The 20,240-nt window shown below is 51.2% G+C and overlaps 1 protein-coding gene across 1 annotated transcript in view; it reads left to right on the top strand.

The window, feature by feature from the left end:
• The window catches only part of LOC132536321 (unconventional myosin-XVI-like), a gene marked incomplete at both ends in the record, with an annotated part of 33,431 nt that extends 16,122 nt beyond the window's left edge, over window positions 1–17,309 (top strand). Inside the window, 2 exons of the mRNA XM_060183955.1 lie at window positions 13,267–13,342; window positions 17,134–17,309. Of these exons, the coding sequence (XP_060039938.1) occupies window positions 13,267–13,342; window positions 17,134–17,309 (252 nt within the window). The remainder of the gene's footprint in view (window positions 1–13,266; window positions 13,343–17,133) is intronic.
• Between the last annotated feature and the right edge of the window lie 2,931 nt (window positions 17,310–20,240).

Genomic DNA, 20,240 nt, shown 5'->3' with positions numbered 1-20,240 from the left:
GTAACTACACTTTGCATCTGTATCAGTATCTGTATCTCTATCTGTATCTGTATCTGTATCTGTATCTGTATCTCTATCTGTATCTGTATCTGTATCTGTATCTGTATCTCTATCTGTATCTGTATCTCTATCTGTATCTCTGTATCTTTATCTCTATCTGTATCTGTATCTCTATCTGTATCTGTATCTCTATCTGTATCTCTATCTGTATCTGTATCTCTATCTGTATCTGTATCTCTATCTGTATCTGTATCTCTATCTGTATCTCTACCTGTATCTGTATCTCTATCTGTATCTGTATCTCTATCTGTATCTGTATCTATAGCTATTTCTTGCCCGTTTTGCCCAAGAGTTGAAATGCTTTTTTTTATTTTCCTCTCTATCAGTGACCTTATGATCTCTTCAATCTTGTTCTAGAGCTGATTTGTAGAATCTTGATATCCACTGTCTTAAAAAATGGTGCTGGAGGTGGTGTCCACCCCGCTGGTGGCCTCCAGGCCCCGGGCATCACTGATCTGCAAAGAGGGCCCAGGCTGGGCGTGCTGTGTCTGAGTCCCTCTCCCGCATGGCGGCCTGACCTGGCTTGTTAGAGGGGGTGCTTAAACGGAGCCCCCAGAGCCACCGAGTGGCCGTCCTTGCGTTTCCCAGGCTGGCTAGGGCAGAGGCTCAGAGGCCCTTTTAGAAATGCTTGAGCAACGTTATTCCAATTGCAGCGGAAGATCTTTCTCCAACACGTTTGAATTTTTCATTACTCGTAGGGGCGAGGTGTCGTTTCCACTCTCCATTAGAGAAAGATCTTAAAGTCCGTGGGAAGAGGGAGGCATGAAGTATTAGCCGGCAACCTTAATGAGCACAGGTCTGGTACGGTTTGGCCTTTCCAATCTTTGTCAATCAGTATGAAATCACTAATACAAATTAAGGGAAAAAAGAGTATACATATCCACACATGGAACTCCATACCTGCACACACATACATGTTAATATCTAGTAAAAATGGACTACATATTACTTAATGTATGTGTATGTTAAAGGTTGATATTCCAAATAGGTAAGATTCAACAGTGCTTTTAAGTTATTATCAAATACAATTCAACAATACTTCTGAAGACTTATCACTACAAATAAGTTTTTTCTTCAAGATACAAAACTCTTTCAGTATTTGAAAAGCAACCAAGCTAACCTATCATGTTAACCAGCACAGGAAGGAAAAGCTTACATTATCTTGTCAACAATGAAAAGAAATTAACTAGATCCAACAGCCATTCATGATAAAACCATGTAGAAATTAGGAAGAGACATCCTCTATTATATATAAATCTCCAACGTTCTAATAGTTGACATTAGATTTAATAGTTAAAAGCTGTATGTTTTATTTATAAGACCATAAAAAAGACAGGGCCGCTGGCTCTTACGTCTTATTCAACATAGGGATGGGCTTCTAGCCAGGGATTTAAGGCAAGAAATAAAATTGAAAGCAGACACCTTGGAAAGGAAGATATAAATCCACCTTTGCAGATGGCAAGTTTATGTGTTAGAAACTCAGGGAATCTAAACCCCCCCCCACCCACCCGAGAAAAGGTTTCTGGTGTGTAGCCATGTCTGAACACTCCCCCCCTTACAGCTAGAAAATACAACAAAATAAACACGCCGGTGATCTCTGCCAAGCATGTGGAGGGAACGAGTGCGTAAAGACACTTCACTGTCAGTTCCTCATCAGATCTCTCGCAAACTCCAGTGGGAAGCAGAGAGTGGAAGGACGTATTCAGAGCACTCAGATGCAAGGACTGGGGCTGAGTGCCTATGGTGCAATGCCTTAAGGACCCGGGTTCAAGCCCCTGGACCCCACCTGCAGCGGGAAAGCTTCACAAGTGGTGAAGCAGGGCTGCAGGTCGCTCTCCGTCTCTCCCTCTCCTTCCCTCTCTCTCTCCCTCTCTCTCTCTCCCTCCCTCTCTGTCCCTCTCCCTCCCTCTCTCTTTTTCTCTCTTCCTCTCCCTCTCTCTCTCTCTTTCCCTCTCCTTCTCCCTCTCTCCCTCCCTCTCTCTCTCCCTCTTCCTCTCCCTCTCCCTTTTACTCTTCCTCTCCTCCCTCCCTCTCTCTCCTCCTTCTTCTCTCTCTCCCTCTCCCTCCCTCTCTCTCCCTCTCCCTCTCTCTCTCCTTCTTCTTCTCCCTCTCCCTCCATCTCTCTCCCTCCTCCTGTCTCTCTCCCTCTCCCTCTCTCTCCCTCTCTCTCCCTCCCTCTCCCTCTCTCTCCCTCTCCCTCTCTCTCCCTCTCCTTCTCTCTCTCCCTCTCCCTCTCTCTCCCTCTCCCTCTCCCTCTCTCTCCTCCCTCTCCCTCTCTCTCCCTCTCCCTCTCTCTCCCTCTCCTTCTCTCTCTACCTCTCCCTCTCCCTCTCTCTCCCTCTCCCTCTCCCTCTCTCTCCCTCTCCTTCTCTCTCTCCCTCTCCCTCTCCCTCTCCCTCTCTCTCCCTCTCCCTCTCCCTCTCCCTCTCCCTCTCTCTCCCTCCCTCTCCCTCCCTCTCTCTCCCTCTCCCTCTCCCTCTCCCTCTCTCTCCCTCCCTCTCCCTCCCTCTCTCTCCCTCTCCCTCTCCCTCCCTCTCCCTCCCTCTCCCTCCCTCTCTCTCCCTCTCTCTCTCTCCCTCTCTCTCCCTCTCCTTCTCTCTCTCCCTCTCCCTCTCCCTCTCTCTCCCTCTCCCTCTCTCTCCCTCTCTCTCCCTCTCTCTCCCTCTCCTTCTCTCTCTACCTCTCCCTCTTCCTCTCCCTCCCTCTCTCCCTCTCTCTCTCTCTCTCTCTCTCCCTCTCTACCTCCCCTTCCTTCTGGAGTTTTCTCTGTCTCTATGCAATAAATTAATTTTTTAAAAACTGCAAACATATAAGAACTGCCAGTTGTGACCACGTTACCCTGCCCAACTTCATTCAGACATGAGGGTGGAACTGGGGGGTGTGGATGCTGGTCCCTGTGTTCAGCAGAGGCTGGAAGCTGACTGCTGGAAGTTTCACTCGGCTGTGGAGTGCAGATATCTGCATATAAAGCGACTGTTGTCAGGAGTGGATGGGGGTGGCGGTGGCGCACCTGGTTGAGCGCACACGTTACAGTGAGCAAGGACCCAGGTTCAAGCCCCGGTCCCCACCTGCAGGGGGAAAGCTTTGCGGGTGGTGAAGCAGGGCTGCGGGGGTCTCCATTTCTCTGTCCCTCTGTCCCTTTCCCATCCCTCTCAAGTTCTGTCTTTACCAAAAGGAGAAAAGAAAGGGAGAAGATGGCCTTTGGGAGTGGTGAGTTACTCCTGTAAGACAGTGAACTCCGGCCATCATCCCCTGCCGCAATAAGAAGAAGAAGAAGAAAAAACATGTCTGGAATTAGATCGTATTTTATCTTTAAAATAGTGAAAAGACACTCAGGTGTGTGTGTGTGAGTGTGTGAGTGTGTGTGTGTGTGTGTGTGTGTGTGTGTGTGTGTGTGTGTGTGAATCTCTGTGTGTGTGTGAATCTCTCTCTCTGTGTCTGTCTCCGTCTGTGTGTGCGTGTGAGCTCTGCCCACTGCAAACCCCTAAACCACAACTTCATCTTGTGACAGTGCTGCTGCCGTGACTTCCTAGGTCAAGATGCTGCCCTTCTGTCCCTCCCCCCCCTAAAATCTGAAGGGCTTCTTGAGGCTGTGCTTGGATTTTAGATTTGGGATCAGGAAGACGTGGAAAAACGTCATTTGGAGCACGTGCCCACATCCCCTGAGCGCCAGTGTGAGGGGACATACCGTCGGCCATTTGCATCACCATGCGAGGTGTGATACACCCACTGGGCCGTCTGGGGAAGGGTGGGTCTGGCGTGTGTGGACCTGTCAGCTTCACAGCCTGTCGGGCGCAGCCTCGCAGAGGGTCCTCGCAGAGCGGGATTCGGCGCGTGGACAAAGTGTATCTCCCTCCCCACCCCACCCCACCCCCACACACGACTGTCCTCACCCACTTCCAGCATCATTAATTTGATGCAGAAGAAAAGCTTTGTTTCTAAATGCTGCACTTAGAGAGGCAGCAGACTGATTCCTTAAATGCCTGCACTTGTGTGAGCTGAGACCATCCTCGCCTGGCTCAGCCGCGGGGCGGGGAGCTCCCACCTGGGTGCCGGCTGCCTCTCGTTTTTAACGGGAAACCTTCAGCTTCTTCCTCTGAATAGGCAGGCCCAGCCAGGGGGCCCTTTCTGAGAGCTTTGCAAAGCCGCATCTGATGTGAAAGCCCACGGGGGCACAGAGACCATTGAGAAGCTGTGCTGGGTCTGGTCCCAGTGCCACCAGACCTTCATTTCTGTTCCCTTCTCAGAATCCATGTTCAGTGTCGCCGTGAGAGGAGGCATTTTACTGGCTCTTCGGCAGTAGTCTGCTGTCTTTAGACAGCAGAAGTCTAGACTTCCTTTGCCCTCCCTGCATGGCAGGGAGTTTGCTACTGGGGTCAGGAAGGGGGTCTCTCAAAACCAGGTCACAACAGGAACAGAGACAGTCAGGGAGTCCATTGTGCCTGTGTGTGTGTGTGTGTGTGTGTGTGTGTGTGTGTGTGTGTGTGTGTGTGTGTGTGTGCGTGTGCGCGCATGTGTCTGTGTGAGTGCCTCTGTGTGTGTGTCTGTATTTGTGTGTGTCTGTGTGCATGTGTGTGTGTGCCTTTGTGTGTGTGTGTCTGTGCATGTGTCTTTGTGTGTGTCTGTACGTGTGTGTGTGTGTGCGTGCCTTTGTGTGTGTGTGTGTCTGTGCATGTGTCTGTGTGTGTGCATGTGTGTGTGTCTGCATGTGTCTCTGTGTGTGCATGTGTGTGTGCCTCTGTGTGTGTGCCTGCACGTGTTTGTGTGTGTGCATGTGTGTGTGCCTTTGTATGTGTGTGCCTGTGCATGTGTCTGTGTGTGTCTGTGCATGTGTCTCTGTGCGTGTGACTCTGTGCGTGTGTCTCTGTGCGTGTGTGTGTGTGCGTGCCTTTGTGTGTGTCTGTGCATGTGTCTGTGTGTGTGTCTATGTGTGTGTGTGTTTTGTGCGAGTGTCTGTGTGTGTCTTTTCATGTGTCTGTGTGTGCATATGTGTGTGTGTCTGCATGTGTCTCTGTGTGTGCATGTGTGTATGCCTCTGTGTGTCTCTGCATGTGTTTGTGTGTGTGCATGTGTGTGCTTCTGTGTGTGTGCCTTTGTGTGTGTGTCTGTGCATGTGTGTGTGTCTATGCATGTGTGTGTGTCTGTGCATGTGTCTGTGCGTGTGTCTGTGTGTGTGTCTGAGCATGTCTGTGTGTGTGCCTATTTCCATGTGTGTCTGTGCATGTGTGTGTGTGCCTTTGTGTGTGTGTCTGTGCGTGTGTGTGTGTTGTATGTATGTGTGCCTGTCTCCATGTGTGTCTCTGTGCATGTCTGTGTCTATGCATGTGTGTGCCTGTCTCTATGTGTGTCTGTGCACGTGTGTGTGCCTCTGTGTGTGTGTGTTTTATGTGTGTGCCTGTCTCTCTGTGTTCAGGCACTTCAGTTCACCGTGCACCTGATCCCATGCAGTAATCGGCACCAGACTTGGCAGGAGCGGTGTGAAAAGCTCTGCAGGGCAGCCTCAGTGGGCTGAAGATGGGACAAGGTGACATTCTCAGGTCATTTACTGAATAGGAAAAATGGCTTTGATGGGGGTGGGGGCATGGCGTCAAACAGCAGTGTGGAGATGAGCCAGAGTCCAAATCAAGGGCAAGTCTTCAGGTCCTTTTCCTTGTTCACCTTTGTGCGTCGTCCACCCCGCACGCAGTGATGGTTTCCACTCTGTGTAGACGCAGAGGGTGGGAAGGGGGTGAGGAGATGTTACTTGAGTAACAGGGTTCTTGAGGGAGCGACCTGGGTGCCACATGGTTTCTTTAGGACATGCTCGGGAGACAACTGCAGGAGAGAGGATATCTTCATGATACGTATTATCCTGTTTTCTTTCATACAATTTTTATTAGTGATTTAATGATGAACAAGATTGTAGGATAACAGGGGCACAATTCCACACAGTTCCCACCACCAGAGCTCCCTGTCCCATCCCCTCCATGGGAAGCGTCCCTGTTCTTTATCCCTCTGGGAGCCTGGACCCAAATTCTTTATGGGGAGCAGGAAGTGGGAGTTCTGGCTTCTGCCATTGCTTCTCCGCTGGACATGGGTGTTGGCAGATGGACCCACACCCCCAGCCTGTGTCTGTCTGTCCCTAGTGGGGCAGGGCTCTGGGGAGGGGAGGCTCCAGGACACATGGGTGAGGGCGTCTGCCCATGTGAGTCAGGATGGCATAATAGTAGCATCTGCAACTTGGTGGCTGAAAGATAGTAAGATATAAAGCAGGACAATATGTTTTAATAAACAGGAACCCAAAGGTACAAATAGAGCAGATGAAATTATGGGTCTTCCTATGGGAAGAAGCCAGGAAGTCTATTTCAGGTATGTTCCAAGGGGCCCGTGATTTAGTGATTTTTGTCTGAGCCTGACAGCTAACATGCAGGTGGGCTGAAAGACTTGTCTGGGAAGATGGTGTCAGAGTTGAGAACAGGACTAGGAAGCTGGGTCAGGGCAGAGAGCAGCTCCCACATATGAGGAAAGTATATAAAGACCATTAACTGTAAGCAACAACCCATCCATCTGACCCAGGGCCCACGTCTGTTCCTATTCAGCACAGGAGCCTGTGTGCCCTCCAAGTCCCTGTCAGTCTGAGCTCACAGTCCATGGGCACAGCTGGAACCTTCTGGTCTGCACTCATGTCAGGACCCGTCTTCCTCGAGGGGCAGGGCAGAGTGACTTACTCTATGAAATATGGTCCTCTGGTGGGGACAGGAAAACCGTGGGGTGGATGTGGACATCTAAGAGAGGCTGCAAGGTTTCTAACAGGTACTGAGAACTTTGTGATGTGGTGCCGTGCAGAGGGACTGCCTTGGGCTGGGTGGTGCTACACCCCCATGAGCCCACTGCACCTTGCCCAGGGATCTGGGTTCAAGTCCCCTGGTCCCCACCTGCAGGGGGAAGCTTCACAAGTGGTGATGCAGGGCTGCAGGTGTCTCTCTGTCTCTCTCCCTCTCTGTCTCCCCTCCCCTCTCAGTTTCTCTCTGACCTGTCAACATAAAGAGGACAAAGAATGATGGCTGTGAACAGGGGATTCATCTTGCAAGCACCAAGCCCTAACAATAACCCTGGTGACTGGGTTTGCACTGAATGAAGCAAAGGACTCTGGGAGGAGGGTGCTTCCAGCTTCACTTTATGGGGACTGGGGGGGGGGGGGCACAGTCCTTTTGGTGGTGCAAATGGTGAGTCTCAGCCTAGATTCTTAGGAATCACCGTGAACCACAGTATGTCAGGGGACAGACAGATGGACTATCTCAAGTTCTCTAATTGCCTGTATTTCAGTCTCGGTAGAAACTTCTTTCATCTAAGCATTTAACGTTTCAAATTTGTAAACGGATTGAATTCTGACTCTAGGCTTGAGTTGTCTTTGTGGTTCTAAATATAGAAGTTGTAAAAACAGGGGCACCCGTGCGTTTTCAGTCACAACACGGACACTACCGTAGGGCACTTCTTATCTGTTCAGACAGAAGGTCTGGGGGCATCAATGAGTCTGCACAGGCCCAGAGCGGCTGGGAAGGCTTTGGCATCTGTTCCCCGACCCGACTGGGTACTGGGGTCCCAGACCAAACAGGATGTGGAGGAGGCAGACCTCCAGCGAGCTGTCGCCCAGCGTCAGGATGATGGGTGCTTGGGGCCAGGTGGCATTTCACCAGAGAGCTGTTTCTGCACAGGGGGCCCGGGCGTCCCTCCCTGCCCTGTCCCTCACCCTTCTGCACCGCAGACCCTGGCTGGCTCCTCTGGGGACCGGCCACCAGCCTGGCTGCTGAGCCACTGCCCTGCGTGATATAAAGTCCATAGCCAGGGGCCAGGCACAGCGGGCTAAGCGCACATAGTGCAAAGCACATGGACCAGAACCGGCATAAGGATCCCGGTTCGAGCCCCCGGCTCCCCACCTGCAGGGGAGTCGCTTCACAGGCGGTGAAGCAGGTCTGCAGGTGTCTGTCTTTCTCTCCCCTCTGTCTTCCCCTCCTCTCTCCATTTCTCTCTGTCCTGTCCAACAACAATGACATCAATAATATTAACAACAACCATGATAAATAACAAAGGCAACAAAAGGGAAAAAATGGCCTTCAGGAGCAGTGGATTCGTAGTGCGGGCACTGAGCCCCGGCAATAACCTTGGAGGCAAAAAAAAAAAAAGTCCATACCCGTGCCGTTCGCTGAGATATCTTGTTGGGGACCGTTCCCTCTGGGGCTGTGTGGGCTGTCCGGGGCGTCCTGCGCTCTGCAGGCCCCTGCGAGGAACCGAAAGAATGGCTCAGGGCAGCCTCGTCCTGACCGTGGACCCTGACTCCCTTGCCGTGCAGGACTCTGTGAGTTCCTTTGCTCCTCCCCGGAGGCTCTTTCTCAGAGAATCTCCGTCCTGTCCCCCACAATGATCACCTCTCTCTCTGTGTGTGCTGCAGTTGAGATTCCGGAAGGAGTGGGAGTGGTCACAGTTAAAGACGTTTCTGGGGCCTGGCAGTGGCGCACCTGACTGAGCACACGTTACAGTGCACAGGGACCCGGGTTCAAGTCCTTGGTCCCCAGCTACAGGGGGAAAGCTTCACAAGTGGTGAAGCAGGGCTGCAGGGGTCTCTCTGTCTCTCTTCCTCTCCCCTTTCAATTTCTGCCTGTCTCTATAATATATCTATCTATATATTATTAAAAAAATATATAAAATTTAAAAAGATGTTTCTTTTCCCCGACTTCCTGGTCCTCATCACTGGGGCCCTACCGGCCGGCCGTCACCTCTGCATCTCCGTGTGCAAAGGGGGGTCGCTTGCCCGCCAGGCAGGGTCCTTGGACTGAGGGCACCAGGGGCCTGTCTTCCCGGCTGTGTCCCGACTCCATGAGTCCTGCTCTGGGGCAGAGGCTGGAGACGGCGCAGATGCGATCGGCCCGCAGGCGAGCGCTGGTGGTGTCGCCACCTGCCGTCACCCGGCACTCTGCCGTCTGGCTGCTGCCCTGAGGGTCTGGACACTGTGCCAGGGACACACGGACAGACCCAGCGTCTGATGGCGTCGGAGACTGGACCTGGTGTAATGGCGCGGGGACAGTGAGTTTCAAGCTCCCTTAATCTGATGTAATGACATTAGAACTATGGCAGGTTTTTGTTTGTTTGTTTTTTGCCTCCAGGGGCTTGGTGGGGCTGGAGCTTGGTGCCTGCATGATGAATTCACTGCTCCCAGAGGCCATTTTTCACCATTTTTGTTGTTGTTGTTGTTGTTGTTGTCATTGCTGCCATTGTTGTTGGATAGGACAGAGAGAAATGGAGAGAGATGGGGAGACAGAGAGGGGGAGAGAGAGAGATAGATACCTACAGACCTGCTTCACTGCCTGTGAAGTGACTCCCCTGCAGGTGGGGAGCTGGGGATTTGACCCGGGATCCTTATGCCGGTCCTTGAGCTTCGTACCACATGTGCTTAACCTGCCTTGCTACCACCCAGCCCCCAACATGGCAGTTCTAAGCACCCTTCCCCTAAGGTTTTTTCCCCTTAGAAATATATTCTGATCTCTATCTGTGTGATGTGTAACCAACCACCTGTTACTTGTGTCTTAACATTGACCTCTGATGTGTATTTTCCTTACAAACACATCCCTCCTTTTTGATATGATGCATCATTTTACCAGCAAACACTCCTGGGAGCTTGGGATGGGGGTTCGCACCTGACAGTGTCCAGCTCAGGGTGTCCTGTGTCCCTCCTGCCATCTTCTCACCAGCTGCCCAGTGACTGACTGTCTGACGGTCCCTGCGCCCTGGAGCGCCTCTCAGCTCAGGGCCCCCAGCAGCTGGCTGGGGCTCTCTGCCTGGCCTTTCGTTGCTCTGAGACGTCCTGGGCTCCGCGTGGTGCAGTGAGATGATGCATCTCTTGGGAGAAATTTCTCCTGCAGCCAGTCCCTGTCCTTGGAGGGCACGGGGCAAACTGTGGCACCTGGAGGCATCCTTGTCCTGGGACGTGGTGGACACCAGTCCAGGGAACTTCAGCAAGAGTCAGCTGTTGAAACAGAGGAATTGTGGGAGTCGGGCAGTAGCGCAGCGGGTTAAGCGCAGGTGGTGCAAAGCGCAAGGACCAGCGTAAGGATCCCGGTTCGAGCCCCCGCCTCCCCACCTGCAGGGGAGTCGCTTCACAGGCGGTGAAGCAGGTCTGCAGGTGTCTGTCTTTCTCTCCCCCTCTCTGTCTTCCCCTCCTCTCTCCATTTCTCTCTGTCCTATTCAACAAAAACGACATCAATAATAACTACAACAATTAAAAAAAAGAAAGAAAAGGAACTGCATTGGGGGGTGTCAGGGTTTTCAAGGTCGTAGGTGACTCTTCTTCTTCTAGCGTTTGCCCTTCTTCCGTAGCCAGTCAACAGCGTCAGGTTGAGCCTGATGTAAAGTTTCGAGACCTCCTTTGAATCTGGAGAGGTGGCAGTCGTTGACTATGTGGGTCATAGTCTGTCTGGAGCCGCAGGGGCAGTTCGGGTCGTCTCTGGCTCCCCAGCGATGGAACATAGCGGCGCACCGGCCATGGCCTGTTCGATAGCGATTGAGGAGGGCCCGATCATAACGTGCTAGGTCAAAGCCGGGTTGACGCTCGCAGGGGTCTGTGATGAGGTGTTTGTTCTTTACCTCAGCTGACTGCCAGCTCTGTTTCCAAGAGTCTGGAACAGAGAAGTTCAGTGTAGGCGTAGGGGACCAGATTGGGTGACGAGACGTCAAGCGTTGGACAGGGTGGGCGAAGATATCCACGTATATTGGCAGGTCCGGTCGAGCGTAGACGTGGGAAATGAACTTAGATGATGCCGCATCCCGACGACTATCTGGCAGGGCGATGTTGCTAAGAACTGGCAGCCATGGAACCGGGGTGGAACGGATGGTTCCAGAAATTATCCTCATGGAGGAATATAATTTGGAATCGACCAAGTGGACATAGGTGACTCTGAGAGCTGTCAGTGGACCAGGTGTGCCGCACCACCGGCCTGGATCTGTTCAGCCAGAGAATGGTGCATTTCCCAGACAAAGGGTGGTGAAGTGTCCCAGAAAACCTCGGCGGGGGGGCAGGTGGTGGTGCACCTGGTTGAGCGCACATGTTACAATGTGCAAGAACCTGGGTTCAAGTCCCCAGTCCCCACCTGCAGGGGGATAGCTTTACGAGTGGTGAAGCAGGGCTGCAGGTGTCTCTCTCTCTCCCTCTCTCCCTCCCCCTTCCCTCTGGATTTCTGGCTTTCTCTATCCAATAAATGAACATAATACATTTAAAAAAGAGAGAGAAAATGTTACAGAGGGGATCGAACAATGGTGTACCTGGTTACGTGCACATAATACTAAGCACAAGGACCCGGGTTGAAGCCGGTAAAACAGGTCTGTGGGTGTCTTTCTTTCTCTCTCTATCTATCTCACCCTCCTCTCTCAATTTCTCTCTGTCCTGTCCAATAAAATAGAAAAAAAAATGGGTGCCAGGAGCAGTGGATTCATAGTGCTGGCAGTGAGCCCCAGTAATAACCCTGGAGGGAAAAGAAAGAAAGAAAGAAAGAAAGAAAGAAAGAAAGAAAGAAAGGAAGGAAGGAAGGAAGGAAGGAAAGTAAGGCAGAGAGAGAGAGAAAATGCTATGGCAGAAACATTTAGCCTCAGCAAAGAGTCAAGAGACATCCCAGGGGCGTGAGGAGAACAGTTTCTCTGTGTGAAGGGGCCACCCTGAAATCTGTCCTCAGACAGAGGAGACAAGCTGGGGGAGGGCCTTCAACGCACAGCCTGGGGTCTGGCTGTCGGGGTTACTGGCGTCTGTTCCTGCACAGCTGTGTCTCGGGAAGGTTAGTCCAGGGTTCCAAGGAGCCTGGGTCTAGGAGACTGGGTCCTGCTGCATTCAGTGGCTGCCTTGGAGAGCATTTACGAGATCTGCCCTGAGGTAGGGGCGGCCTTCCTCAAGCCCTTGTGCCTTCTGGGGCTTCCAGGGACCTCTGGCTAATTACCTCTTCCACTGCCTTAACAGAAAGACATGGTTCTTGAGATAGTCCCAAGTTGATCCATTCACGACAGGTGAATTATAAATGATCCCAGAGGGGGTCGGGCAGTGGCGCAGTGGGTTAAGCGCAGGTGGCGCAAAGCGCAGGGACCGGCATAAGGATCCCTGTTCGAGCCCCCGGCTCCCCACCTGCAGGGGAGTCGCTTCACAGGTGGTGAAGCAGGTCTGCAGGTGTCTGTCTTTCTCTCCCCTTCTCTGTCTTCCCCTCCTCTCTCCATTTCTCTCTGTTCTATCCAACAACGAATTGCATCAACAAGGGCAATAATAATAACCACAATGAAGCTACAACAAGGGCAACAAAAGGGGGAAAAAAATGGCCTCCAGGAGCGGTCGATTCATGGTGCAGGCACCAAGCCCAGCAATAACCCTGGAGGAGGGAAAAAAAAATAAAAATTAAAGATTAAAAAATAAATGATCCCAGAGACCTTTTATGAATAGAGACCACTGGAATTCCAAAACAAAAATCTCACTTCTTTCTTTTTTATAATCATTTATTTATTTATTATTGGCTAGGGACAGAAATTGAGAGGGGGAGGGAGAGGGAGAGGGAGACAGACAGAGAGACACCTGCAGCCCTGTTTCCCCACTCGTGAAGCTTTCCCCCTGCCGGTGGGGGACCAGGGGCTTGAACCCAGGTCCTTAGACACTATGATGTGAGCGGTTAGCCAGGTACGCCACTACCTGTGGCCCAGAATCTCACTTATTTCCAAGGTGGTGTAGAGTTTCTTCTGCCGTGCTCAGTGAGTCTTCGGAGCTGGTGGGAGGGCCGAGGTAGAACGAGCCCCAGAGGGAGAAAGAACAGGAAAGCTGTCAGGGGAGGGGATGGGATACGGAGTTCTGGTGGTGGGAACTGTGTGGAGTTGTACCCCTCTTATCCTATGGTTTTTTCAGTGTTTCCTTTTCATAAATAAAATAATAAAATAAAATCAAGAAAGCGGAAGACAGAAATATGCCGGTGACCAGCACTTTTCCTCACTCTGTGGATCAGAGGAGGGACTCACCAGTCAGACAGGAGAGGGGCCCCTCCCTCGGCCAGGGTGTCAGAGGAGGGGTCTCCCTGTGAACAGAGCCACTGCTTCTCCTCTGAATAATTCCCGACCCCAGGCAGAGTCCAGTGAGCTCTTACAAGGCGATTATTCTCAAGGTCATGTTGACTCATTCGTAATCACGCCGCTTCCTTCTGCCTTTCATTGCAGGTGACTTATGAAATCACTGGAACCGCTGAGAAGAATAGAGACGCCCTTTCCCAGAGCCTTCTGTTTCTGATGAAAAGTGAGTCGCTCCCCCACCCCACCCCCATGGTTAAAATGCCACATTCTTCACCCCCTCTCTCCTTCTCTTTCCCTCTCTCTCTCTCACTCCCTTCCTCTCTCTCTTCCCCTCTCTCCCTCTCTCTCTCTTTTCTCTCCCTCTCTCTTTCCCTCTCTCTCTCTCCCTCTCTCCCTCTCTCTCTCTCCCTCTCTCTCCCTCTCCCTCTCTCTTTCCCTCTCTCTCTCCCTCTCTCTCTCCCTTCCTCTCTCTCTCTTTCTCTCTTTTCTCTCCCTCTCTCTCTTTCTCTCTCTCTCTCCCTCTCTCTCGCCCTCTCTCTCCCTCTCTCTCTGTCTCTCCCTCTCTTTCTCTCTTTTCTCTCTCTCTCTCTCTCTCTCTCTCTCTCGATTGTTCTCTAAAACATGGCAGCAGCTACAGGATAATTGAAATATCTTCTGCATCCACATGAGTCAGGAAGGGCCCTTGTCTTACTGCAGGCTGGCTACAATTTCATTTGGACTCGAGCAGAAGCCATAATTTAACTGAGCTTTTAGCAGATAGAAATATAAAACACCTTTACTGCCCTGGTGGTATGAATATGAAAAGGCTCTTCAGTGACGTGTAATGAAGATGGATTTGACGGCCTGGGTTTTTCAGACCCCGGCGTTGGGGGGCGGGGGGAGGTTCATTACTTAAGATGCTTCTGGGTCACACCTGAGGCTGCATTTTGCATTTATGGCCTTTTGCTTTCCCAGAACTGGTGCTGAGGAAGCACGTAGCCCATGGGTATAGCTTCTGGGTCTCTGCACCTCGGCGGTCCTCAGGCTCGGGGATCCTTGGTGCTTTGATCGGTTTATCTGTAATGCTACATACTCGCTGTGATTCCCCAGCGCCTCTGGTCATTATTATTATTTTTTTATTTCTTTACTGGGGAATTAATGGTTTACAGTCAACAGTAAAATAAAATACAATAGTTTCTACATGTGTAACATTTCTCAGTTTGATTGTCACCATCTTAAGAGCAGTTCTGGGAGTGGGCGGTAGTGCAGTGGGTTAAGCACAGGTGGCGCCAAGCGCAAGGACCAGTTGTAAGGACCCTGGTTCGAGCCCCCGGCTCCCCACCTGCAGGGGAGTCGCTTCACACAGGCGGTGAAGCAGGTCTGCAGGTGTCTGTCTTTCTCTCCCCTCTCTGTCTTCCCCTCCTCTCTCCATTTCTTGCTTACTTGATATTTTGTGCAGGAGGATACTTTGTAGGAGAAAGCAAGTGAATCTTGTTTAATTCTAAATTCTGTGCGGGAGCTATCTGGATATTGATACAAGTACATACGGCAAGAGGACAGGGTGGGCAGTGTGCTCTCACACCTGTCGAGAGGCCCTGGCAGACATTTCCTGTGAAGGACCAGGCACAGACGCTTTGGGCTCGGCAGTGTCCGGAGCGCTAGCTCACCTCTGCTCTCCCAACAAGAAAGCTCCCCGTGGAGGTGTCCTTGCTGGTGGCCCTGCGCCAATAAAACTTTATTCGCAAAAGCAGCAGGTGGGCCAGTCTGGGTCCAGGGGCCTCAGCTGCTCAGCCATCCCGGCACTGAGCACTGAAGCCGGACAGACGGACGGACGTCTCCAGCCCCCAGCAGTGAAGGTGTGAATCTGAGTGTCCCTTCTCCTGCAGACAGCTAAGGAACCAGTGCCAGCTGAAAACACCCACCGCCTCCTCTTTCCAGGAGCTGCGCTGGGCGCCACTCCCTGTCTCTTGCTCAGTCCTCACCAGCTTCCTGCGTGAGCTCCTCCATGTGGGGGGCAGGTTTGAGCCTGGCCTCTAGCACATTGAAGGAAGTTCTGGTGTTGGCGTTTCTGCTCTTTCCCTGCCTTCTCTGTCTCTGTCTAAAAAGAAGAAAAGGAAGGAAGAGGGAGGGAGGGAGGGAGGGAGGGAGGGAGGGAGGGAGGGAGGGAAACGAAAAGAAGCAGAAAGATAAAGAAAAGAGAAAAGGAAAGAAATGTAGCATTTGCCTTCATTGTGTCTGAGATTAAAATGAAGTTTGCCCGACTCAGACAAAAGAAGCCCAAATTCAGACGGCTAAGCCTGCTGCAGCAATAGGAAAGTTTAACACTTAAAAACAAATTTAAAAAGAAAAAACTTTGTTTATTTTACTTGATAGAACACAGAGAGAAATTGAGAGGGAGAGGGAGTAAAGAAGAGAGAGACAGGGAGACATCGGCAGCCCTGCTTTACCTGCTTTTCCCCTCCAGGCAGGGACCCGGGGCTTGAACCTGCGTCTTTGTGTGTGGTCATATATGCACTGAGCCAGGCACGCCATCACCCGGCCCCCAAGTTGGATGTTTTAATTTCGCCGATGTGGTAGCATTTAGTGAGACTTTTTTTAAAAAAAAAAATTATTTATTTATCCCCTTTTGTTGCCCATGTTGTTTTTATTGCTGTAGTTTGATTATTGTTCTTGATGTCACCCTTGTTGGACAGGACAGAGAGAAATGGAGAGAGGAGGGGAAGACAGAGGAGGAGAGAAAGACAGATACCTGCAGACCTGCTTTACCATCTGTGAATCGACTCCCCTGCAGGTGGGGAGCCGGAGGCTAGAACCGGGATCCTTACGCCGGTCCTTGCGCTTTGCGCCACCTGTGCTTAACCTGCTGCGCCACCGCCTGACCCCCCAATAGTTTTTTTTAATGAGATAGAGATAGTGACTGAATCAGGGCTCTCTGGGACACAAGTCCTGCACTCCACCAACTGGCTCCCAGACCCCCCTGTAGACCGTCTATAGCCTGTGGGCCCCTGACTCACTGTCTCTTGAAACTTTGTTCCCGGCTAGAGTTGGTCCCGTCTGCTGCAACACTCTGTCCCTGTGCTGTTGGAGTGACACCGACTCCCGGCTGCTCCTTCGGGGCTGGAGAACGGCAGCTCTGACCAGCTCGAGATGCTGGTCTCTGCCAGACAGAGAGATGTGGCTCAGAAACATGTCGCTTCAGTCCACGGCCACAGGGCTCATGCTATACGGGAAACTGAGAAATGTTATGCATGTATAAACTATTGTATTTACTGTTGAATGGAAAACATTAATTCCCAATAAAGAAAATTAAGTAATAATAATAATGATTAGCAAGACTGTAAGATCACAGGGGGACAATTCCACACAGTTCCTACCACCAGAGCTCCCTGTCCCCTCCTGTCCATGGGAAGCTTCCCTGTTCTTTACCCCTCTGGGAGTCTGGACCCAAATTCTTTATGGGGAGCAGAAGGTGGGAGTTCTGGCTTCTGTCATTGCTTCTCCACTGGACATGGGTGTTGGCAGGTGGATCCACACCCCCAGCCTGTGTCTGTCTGTCCCTAGTGGGGCAGGGCTCTGGGGAGGGGAGGCTCCAGGACACATGGGTGAGGGCGTCTGCCCAGGGAGGTCAGGATGGTGTCATGGTAGCATCTGCGACTTGGTGTCTGAAAAGCAGTAAGATATAAGACAGGACACATTGTTTAATAAACAGGAACTCAAAGGCACAAATAGAGCAGATGAAACTAGGGGTCTTCATGTGGGAAGAAGCCAGGAAGTCTATTTTAGCTATGTCCCCAGGGGCCCATGACTTTAGTAATTTTTGCCTGAGCCCCACAGCTCACATGCAGGTGGGCTGAAAGTCTTGTCTGGGGAGATGGTGTCAGAGTTGGGAACAGGACCAGAAAGCTGGGTCAGGGCAGAGAGCAGCTCCCAAATATGAGGAAAGTGTATAGATACTGTGAACTGACCATCCTAGTGATCTGACCTAATGATGACTCTGAATGTCCCCCTGCAAATATCCGTGTGTTTACTCCCCAGCTAGTGACAACGTCATCATCCGCCATCTGTTCCAGTCGAAACTGTCACCCACGGGGTCCCTGGTGCCTTCTTATCCTCCCTTCAAGTTCAGAGGACAGAAATCAGCCGTGCTCAGTAAGAGATTGGCAGTAGCTTCCTTTGCTAGAGGAGACAGGAACTATCTCGAGCTCAGTAAGGTAGGAGATGGTTCCTGCTTGGTGGTCCTTTCAATTTGCTAAATGCCTTTGCTTCTCTCTCTCTCTCTCTCCTTGTCCACCCCCCCGACTTTAATACTAAAAGTGAAATAAATGAATATGTTTTTCACTGCAGTGTAGCAACCTGAGAGAGCTCCGTCTGGGAGAACAGAGCAAGAACTGTACTCAGTGAGCAAAGGTTCTCGTTGAATGATTGCCTGGTCATATGAAAGGCAGTGTCTCCCATCTGTGCCTCCTGGCACCAGCTCTGTCCCGGTGAGACGCTAGGGAGAGCCGGTGAGGCCGGCAGGCTGACAGGGAGTTAGTTGCTCATTCCACCTGTACCCTTGACACCCACCATTTCAGCTGCTTCAGGTCTCCAGACAGTGAACTGTGAACTGTGCTTCCTCTAAGAGAAACGGTGTATTTTCCAAAACACACAGTGTATTTTGTGGGTTTCCAACTTACCTTCGTATCATATTATTTTTTATTTGGGAGCTGTCAGCACAAGGAGCTTCTACTTGAGACATAAAGGTTCTCTCTGGAAAACAGAACTGAGGCTTAAGAAAAAAAAAAAGGGAGTCGGGCTGTAGCGCAGCAGGTTAAGCGCATGTGGTACAAAGCACAAGGACCGGCGTGAGGATCCCGGTTCGAGCCCCCGGCTCCCCACCTGCAGGGGAGTCGCTTCACAGGCAGTGAAGCAGGTCTGCAGGTGTCTGTCTTTCTCTCCCCCTCTCTGTCTGCCCCTCCTCTCTCCAGTTCTCTCTGTCCTGTCCAACAATGATGGCATCCATAACAACAACAACAATAACCACAACAACAATAAAAAACAAGGGCAACCAAAGGGAAAATAAGGAAAGAAAGAAAAAAGAAAAAAAAAGGAAAAGAAAGTGTTATAAGAAGTCAACACTGGGGACGGGTGGTGGCGCACCGGGCTACAAGCACACACCACAGGGCTCAAGGACCCAGGTTCGAGCCCCTGGTCCCCACCTGCAGGGGGGAAGCTTCATGAGTGGTGAAGCAGGGCCGCAGGTGTCTCTCTGTCTCCCTCTCTATCTCCTCCTCCCCTCTCAATTTCTCACTGTCCTATCTAATAAAAACTAGAAAGGAAGGAAGGAAGGAAAAAAGAATGCCTGGGGGATGGCCACTGAGAGTGATGGATTCCTAGTGCTGGCTCTGAGCCAAGCGATACCCTGATGGCCGAAAGAAAGAAAGAAAGAGAAATAGAAAAAAAGAAAGAGAAAAAGACAATGCCTGGTTGCAGTTGTAGGCCAGTTTGTAGTACTTGTCTCTACCAAAGCTGTAAAAGAGAGAGGGGAGGAGGGAAGAGGGGGGAATTAGGAACTTGTCCAGGACAATCAATTTTAGAAATTCAGTTCTTGTGGTTTTCCTGAAATGAATTTGAGCTTACAAATTAAAATGAAATCGTAATTAGAATTGACCCAATTTTAGAATGTGGCGGAAGCGTATGTGTATGTGTGTGCCTGTGCGTGTGCCTGTGCATGTGTGTGCATGTGCGTGTGTGCCTGTGCATGTGTGTGTGCATGTCCGTGTGTGTGCCTGTGTGTGTGCATGTGCGTGTGTGCCTGTGCATGTGTGTGCATGTGTGTGTGCCTGTGTGTGTGCCTGTGTGTGCCTGTGCGTGTGTGCCTGTGCATGTGTGTGCATGTGTGTGTGCCTGTGCGTGTGCGTGTGTGTGCGTGTGTGCCTGTGCGTATGTGCATGTGTGCCTATGTATGTGTGTGTGCGTGTGTGTGTGCCTGTGCGTGTGCGTGCGTGTGCGTGTGTGTGTGCCTGTGCGTATGTGCATGTGTGCCTATGTGTGTGCGTGCGTGTGCACGCGTGTGTGTGCCTGTGTGTGTGTGTGTGCATGTGTGCCTATGTGTGTGCGTGTGCGTGTGTGCCTGTGCCTGTGCGTGTGCGTGTGCATGTGCCTGTGTGTGTGTGTGTGTGTATGGCCAGCACAGAACTAGGCATCCTTTGACAGAACCATTCCCAAGCTAAATGGTCACAGGGATTCTAGCTCAGTGCACACAAAGTGGCATCTTTTACATTAAAAAATTAAAAAGAGGGTGAAGTAGCACAGGACCGGCATAAGGATCCCGGTTCGAGCCCTGGCTCCCCACCTGCAGGGGAGTTGCTTCCCAGGCGGTGAAGCAGGTCTGCAGGTGTCTGTCTTTTCCCTTCCCCAAATCCCTTCCTCTCGAATTCTCTCTGTCCTATCCAACGATAGCAGCAACAACAATGATAATAATAATAATAACTAAAACAACAAGGGCAACAAAAGGGGAAAAATAGCCTCCAGGAGCAGTGGATTTGTGGTGCAGGCACTGAACCCCGGCAATAACCCTGGAGGCAAAAAAAAAAATTAAAAAGAGGAAGGACGACCATTGGGCAGGCAGGTGTCTCTTCCTAGGAGTTTCCTGAGCCTCCTGACCCATGCTGCCTCTGTCTCCGGCATCGTGGAAATCCTGAGTGAGAAGTCACCGTGAGCCTCTAGACTGTAAATCTCAACCTTAATTATTAAACACTGCCGGGCAGACACCCCATTAGTCTCCTTCCCGGAGGACGGCAAAGGATGATTCACGGCGGCTCCCCCACCCGCAGAAGGACAGTAGGCATTCCATTTGGAGGGCTGGAGATTTACTTATGAGGATGACTCCTCCGCCTCGAGCCCTTCCACTTCCGATTCCCGAAGCCAAAGCTCTGTCTGCATGTTCACTGGTCATGGGCTTCTCTCATGTGCACAGAAAATGGGGCCCCTTTGCACCCAGCACCCCATCTCCCGGTCCCTTGTCAGCGGCCATGAATCATTTGAGCTGGGCAGCCATCCCACAAGAAGCAGACGCAGAAGGTTGAGAAAGATGTTTTTATCAGAAAGTTGCCTTCCAGGAAGATCTTTTTATTTGAAGGCAGAGGACTCGGGGGTCAAGG

This window comes from Erinaceus europaeus, unplaced genomic scaffold (genome assembly GCF_950295315.1).
Source record: "Erinaceus europaeus unplaced genomic scaffold, mEriEur2.1 scaffold_887, whole genome shotgun sequence".
NCBI lineage: Eukaryota > Metazoa > Chordata > Mammalia > Eulipotyphla > Erinaceidae > Erinaceus > Erinaceus europaeus.
This window is presented reverse-complemented; position numbering and strand designations above follow the sequence as displayed.